Below are 6,613 nucleotides of genomic sequence, written 5' to 3' on the forward strand. Positions count from 1 at the left end.
GAGGTGCCCTTGAGCAAGGCACTGAACCCCCAACTGCTCCCCGGGTGCTGCAGCATAAAATGGCTGCCCACTGCTCCGGGTGTATGTTCACGGTGTTCACTGCTGTGTGTGTGCACGTTGGATGGGTTAAATGCAGAGCACGAATTCCGAGTATGGGTCACCATACTTGGCTGAATGTCACTTCACTTCACTTCATTCAGCACACTCAGCAACTCCTGACTCATAGTCATAAAGCTGCTTTTTCAAATCCTGTTGAAATTTTTCCAGCGTTTTCTGAGCTTCAGGCCCACCTCTTTAGCAAACCTCAAGCAGACACACCACAATGCTTTAATGCATTTGGCAGATGCTTTTTGCAGATTGTGCAAAGCTCATCTGTTTAAAGTGTTAAAAAATGTTCCAAAATAGTTATACATATTCTAAACTTAGTCTAACATTGCAAGATATTTGACTTTTGAACCATCTGTTTAGACACTATGACCCATGTGCAGTGACTAACTACAGTTTTTTGTGCAGCGTTATTTTAAAGAATAGAGAGCAACAGTACCAATCATAAAGAAAATACACTGCAATTAAATTTTTTAGAAAATTTAGTTTTTAGAAATTAGGATGTTATGTTTCTTTTCTTTTTTTAAGTCTAGTTTAATTGAGAAACAAGAATCAGAAAAGTCGCTATAAGCAGAAAAGAGCAAATGTCACGAAAACCTGTGAGTGCCCACTCCCATAAAACAGTGCTCTTGTAAGCAGTTTGTTTGAATATTTTGGCAATACCTTTAAATGCTGCATCTTATGAAATAATGATTTAAAGTATATTGCATCATAGCTTATGATTCAGTTACATCAGTCATGATGCTTCATGGTATGAGTTCCTTCATTGAGTATCATTTTAATTGTATTTATTTACTTATTTATTTGCTTGCTTGTTTTAAATCAGTGATTGTAGTGTGTTTGTTAGTTGGTTTAGGAAAACAAATAGTTCCAGAAATAAGACTGCTGAAACCACAGCCATTGCAGTTTTGTGCATCACTTGCAATTTGAATTTTGGTCCATCCAAAAGTGATTTTATAACTCATATGTTTACTTGGATATTACAAAATCTTTATGTTTGGCATTTAATATTTATTTGCTGAAGACTACCTGTTAATTAATGTGTTAATATTAATGAATAAATCAGTTCAGAAATTGATACTTCTAATTTACTTGGTGCTTATGCTTATTTAGAGCATTAAATCGATGGTTATTATGAAATTGGTTTCTGTACACAGTGTGTTCTGCCATCTAGTGTTTACTCTGTGTCACTGCACAATGGAAGATCTTTGCAATCTTCCTTGTTGTGACTCATAAATTGATTCTTGGTTTGCATCTTTGATCCTTTTTACAAATCACAGACAAGTCATGCCTCTTAATCCTTGTACAATGGAGGATTTATTTGCCCTGCGTAGCCTAATGGCCTTAAAAATTCAAGCAACTGTTTATTCCTGCTGAAGTAGATCACTTCGTTTTACTTCATGTTGCCTAAAGGTCAAGTGAAGCCAGAGGCTAAATGAACCCTGACTGTTTCGCATAGTTTCCATCTTCCTTCATACCTTTGCACTATTTCTTGTTGTTAAAGGAATGCACACAGAAACATTACTACAACTAACAGACTTTATTTAAAGTTCAATATTGTTAGTTGCACAAAGAAACCTGTATATTGTGTACAAGTCTTGAAAGAGGGTAAGCTGTCGTCTATCCATCACAGATCACCATGATCATCGTGTTCATCCTTGAGCAGGATCTTGGCTTTCATCATGTTCTCTGCCACTGCACACAAACAAAGATATAAGAAAGGGCCATGACTAAATAATGACCGTAGTAAATCAAATATTAATTTTCAACATTAGCACATTGACGTGCATATAAAGTAGCAGAGGATGTGTTGAGTGTGAATAAATGAACAGCTCGGCTCTGCTGCTGGGAGTCAGAAAGAGCTTGACAATAGAGAGCTGGAGCCTCTCAGCGGAGCTCATTAGACAGAAAGACACTCACAGAAGTCCATGTCGCTCGCCTCGTACGTGTACATTCGGTTGGCGTATTTTCCAGCAATGTCAGCTCGCACAGTCAGTGTAGGATCTGGGTAGAAGAGGAGATAAGGCAGAGATGACTCTCACCAAAACATAAAAACAAATAAAATTATATTTTACATAGATAATATGAAACCAGGGCAACCAGATTTTGAAGGCAGTGCAACAAATAGGCCTACTAATATGTAAATACTTTAAAATGTAAAAATTTGATATAATATAGTATAGTATAATATAATACACTGAAAAAAATGATACTACATTTTTTTTAAGGTAAGTGGTCGCAAACTATTTATTTTAGCTACACTTAATTTAAAAAATGCTGAAAGTTAGTCAACTAAATTTGTTTATTTAAATGTAGCTAAAATAAATTGAATGCAACCACTTACCTTAAAAAAACATTTAGTAAATGCAATGAATCATTTTTTTCAGTGTATAATATAATTTTGTCTCTGATGCACACCAAGGCTGCATTTATTTGATAAAAAATATAGTAAAAACAGTGAAATTGTGAAATATTATTACAGTTAAAAAGAACTGTTTTCTGTTTTGAATATATTTTCAAATGTCATTTATTCCTGTGATGCAAAGCTGAAGTTTCAGCATCATTACTCCAGTCTTCAGTGTCACATGATCCTTCAGAACGTAATCTAACCAATGCTGAATCATTATCAATGTTGAAAACAGTTGTGCTGCTTAATATCTTTTGTTCAGATCATGATGCATTTTTTCAGGATTTATTGATGAATATAAACTTATGCAGTTATTATAAATAAAAATCGGTAGCATTTTTACAATTTGTTAACATTAGTTAACTACATCCAGTAACATTAACTAACAATGAAAAAATACTTCTAAAGCATTTACTAATCTTACTTAGTTGATTCCAACATTTACTAACACATATTTAAATGTATTTAAACGTTCTATCAAATAATGATTCAACATAAGCAAACATGGACTAACAATGAACAGTTGTATTTGATTAACTAACGTTAACAAAGATGAATAAATACTCCTGTAACAATGCATTGCTAGTTAATGTTAGTTAATGCATTAAATATAGTTTACAAATGGGACTTTATTATAAAGTGTAACCAAATCTTTTCCAATATTATAAATCTGTCCTAGTTAAATAAAAATATTTATTTCATTTGACACTCAAGAGTAATGGTTGGAAATTCAATTTTGCCATCATATATACTATATAAATTACTTTTTAAAAATGATTTATAATAAAAAAAAAACAGCTATTTTAAATTGTAATAATAATTTGCAATAGTATAGTATTTACTATATTGTTTATCAAATAAATACAGCTTTGGTGAGCCTGATAATCAAAATCAATAAAAATCTGAATTATTTTAAACTTCTGTTTTTGCTCCACACTGTAAAAAATCAAAAAAATTAAAGTTGCGCAAAAATTTAAGGCAACCAGCTTCAGCAGATTTTTGAGTTCTCTCAACGTTTTGTTGTATAAACTTAAAACAACAAGTTGAGAAAACTCAAAAATCTGCTGAAGCTGGTTTCCTTAAACTTTTTAAGTTTGCTCAACTTTTTTTTTTTTTCAATGCTGTAAAGAGAGAACTTAAACGTTTAAGGCAACCAGCTTCAGCAGATTTTTGAGTTTTCTCAACTTGTTGTTTTAAGTTTATACAACAAAAAGTTGAGAGAACTCAAAAATCTGCTGAAGCTGGTTGCCTTAATAAGTTTTACAGTGCGCCAGAGACTGTGCACTGTCCTAATGACACCACAATATTTATTGTTTCTGCTATTGAAATCCCATTAATTACAGAGTTATGATTACAATATTATCTGGTAATCCCAACTTGGTAAGTCATTACATAGAACTGTTTAATAGGAAATATGTGAAAACTCACCAACAAACAAGATCCTGGGGACATAGAAGCCATCAGGGGCCAAGTTCATATCAGTGGTCTCATGCTGAAAATCACAATCACAGGGACCATTAGCTTGCTCTTGCAGTTTCAGATGCATTTCTCACTTCAATGTCTGCTGAATATTTGACAATATTTGTACTTTTAATAATAATAATGATAATTGTACCACTAAATTGAGCATGATGAAATCTGATTTGGCCAGCCTTTGAATAGTTTGATGTTCAGCAAAAGCCTTTTTCAGATCTAAAAGAAAGTACAGAAAGAGATTCATGCATTGACATGCAATAGCATTTTCTGCAAACATGCAATTCAGATGAAACACGTGTTACTTTCAGATTGTGATTTCAAACTGGGGGTTCGAAAAACATTGTGAAAAATGTAAAAATAAATTTAACAAATAATAGTTGATTAAAATAAATGAGAAATGTATTCGATTTTTAAATAAACATGAAAAAACAGAATATTTTCTAAATAATATTTAAATAGATAAATATATTCTATTTACATTATATTTGCATTTAATAATTTAATCTTTGTTTATTTTTTTGACAAGTAAATATATAATTTCCTTTTAAAATTTAATGGGGTGCCTCACTCATGAATGATGATTTCGGGGGTTAAAGGCATCCAAAAGATTGAAAACCCCTGATTTAAAGGAACAGTGCACCTGTTACTTTACTATACAGGTTTGAAACTGTTACTTTGGGTGAACTATTTAAGCTCTCTTACATGGATCTATGACACACAGAATTAATCTATACATTTTTATTTCATAACTGATCATGATGCAGAATGCAAAAGATGCAAACCTTTACTGTGCGGACAATCCTCCAAATGATGAATGATCATCAGGGGCTTCTTACTATGATAAAACAGATATTTCAAAACTGATCATACAACACACAAGTGAGAACGGAATTTAATGTGATTGCATCTTAAGGTACCTTTCAACCGCTTTAGACAGTCCTTCTTCATACGTCTGAACCCAAGTGATATCATCGCCCCAACCTGAAAGAAATGCAGACATTTTTCTATGATCAATTTTCCATAAGATCAGAATAGACTTATTTGGGTCTGTTCATGCGTATGCAATTCACTAATACCTCTTGATAGAGTTTGGGGTGTTTTTTTTTTTCTTTGAGTAGAGACATCACAGAACACGAGAAACAAAAGTAATGCGCAAATCATCCAGTGTTGCATGATTGCAGTAAGTGTTATGTGTCCTGAGAAAGAAGAGAGGATAAAAAGGGAAGTCAAACGTGATTGATTTGTTTTATTTGACTGTTTTTAAGGTTGGGTCGACCTACTGACATTGCATGGCATTCTGTTAAAAAGATGACAGGAGCTGTTAAACTGGACAAACGTGCTTGTGAAACTTAGTTCTGACAGCAACGAATCACAAATGTTCCCCTGACTATTACAGAGCATTTTAATTTGAGAAACTTTATCAGTCTTATCATTTAACGTGATGATATTAATGAGAACTACGATCAGTAATTTTACATGCAATAATGTACACATGCCTTGTCCTGAATAAAATGCAATTACAAACTGAAAGTAAAGTTTTCATTTGATATTCTAATAATAGCTACAGTTACAGTTATTTTGCAGTCTCTAAAACAACATCATTTTCATGCAGGCAAGTTTGGAATGAAATGCAAAAGAAACTCAAGCATATCAAATGAGAGTGATGTGAAACAAAGATAGTGCTCGGTGCTCCAACAAACAAACCAGCCTTTATATATGGATAATAAATTCAGATTCAGATCAATTCTTAAATAATTACAATAAATGAAGAAAATAGGAAGTAAAAGAGAGCCTACCGGGAGTGAAACAGCTGAACCTCTCTCCAAGCCTGCAGCAACCACTACGTTGTTCGTCAGCCTTTTTTATAGTCTCACTAACCTCCCAAACAGGTTTTGCATGCAGGCTATACAGAATGCCTCTCACATTTATTTAGCCAATCACAGAACCTCAATAGCCATCTACTGTATAGTATAATCAGAGTTTTTCATCTGAAGATCTCTGTGGTTTCTTAAGTCATTTCATTATAGAAAATATTCTTTGCCACGTGCTATTTTACTCTTCCAGGAGTGAGCTTTGAAATCACATACGCACACAGTTATGCAACAAGCTCAGCAACTTAGGTGGAGTCCTGTATGCTTATTCATTAACCTGTATCTGAATTTTTGTGATTTGAGGATATTAATATTGGAGGCCCAGTGCAGTAATGATCTCTCTATCTAAAGACTTCCCAGCTGAGATGAGTGGCTTGTTTGTTTGTTTTAATCTGTTTTATTTAGTTCATTATCTATTTTAATTTAATGTAGTTTTTTTCTCTCTAAACTTTTCTATAGACCCCCTAAAACTATCTTTTGGCCATCAGTTTGAAATCCCCTATTGAGCCATTTAAAATACTAATCAAATCATACATAAATCAATATTTATTTATTTATTTAATTAATTTGTTTTATTTTAAAATTATTATTATTATTATCTTTTCATATTTAATGAATAATTATTTAAAAATAATATAATACATTCTTTAATCTAATCTGTATGTCTTATGTATCTCTATGTATATTTTAGTTGTTTGTTATATCACGTATTGGCTTCTTTTTAAAGTAATTGATTAATTTAAATCTGGTTTAT

The 6,613-nt window shown here is 32.5% G+C and overlaps 1 protein-coding gene across 1 annotated transcript; it reads right to left on the reverse strand.

Annotated features, from left to right (window-relative positions):
• Window positions 1-630: 630 nt before the first annotated feature.
• Window positions 631-6,056, reverse strand: LOC306877478 (anterior gradient protein 3-like). Its single transcript, XM_079429244.1, has 8 exons — window positions 5,785-6,056; window positions 5,065-5,184; window positions 4,906-4,969; window positions 4,771-4,823; window positions 4,128-4,204; window positions 3,941-4,004; window positions 2,026-2,109; window positions 631-1,800 (listed from the first exon to the last, which is right to left on the reverse strand). The coding sequence occupies exons 2-8, from the start codon at window positions 5,159-5,161 to the stop codon at window positions 1,733-1,735; spliced, it is 507 nt and encodes a 168-aa protein (XP_079285370.1). The 5' UTR covers window positions 5,162-5,184; window positions 5,785-6,056; the 3' UTR covers window positions 631-1,732.
• Between the last annotated feature and the right edge of the window lie 557 nt (window positions 6,057-6,613).

This window comes from Barbus barbus, assembly GCF_936440315.1.
Source record: "Barbus barbus genome assembly, chromosome: 11".
NCBI classification, from domain to species: domain Eukaryota; kingdom Metazoa; phylum Chordata; class Actinopteri; order Cypriniformes; family Cyprinidae; genus Barbus; species Barbus barbus.

Bases quoted from the DNA above. Each gene is read 5' to 3' on its own strand.
- LOC306877478 (XM_079429244.1), bottom strand. From the start codon at position 5,161: ATGCAACACTGGATGATTTGCGCATTACTTTTGTTTCTCGTGTTCTGT. The intron at 4,205-4,770 runs GTTTGCATCTTT...ACTTTCTTTTAG, and splicing joins GGATTGTCCGCACAGTAAAG to ATCTGAAAAAGGCTTTTGCT. The intron at 2,110-3,940 runs GTGAGTTTTCAC...TCTTCTACCCAG, and splicing joins CCCCAGGATCTTGTTTGTTG to ATCCTACACTGACTGTGCGA.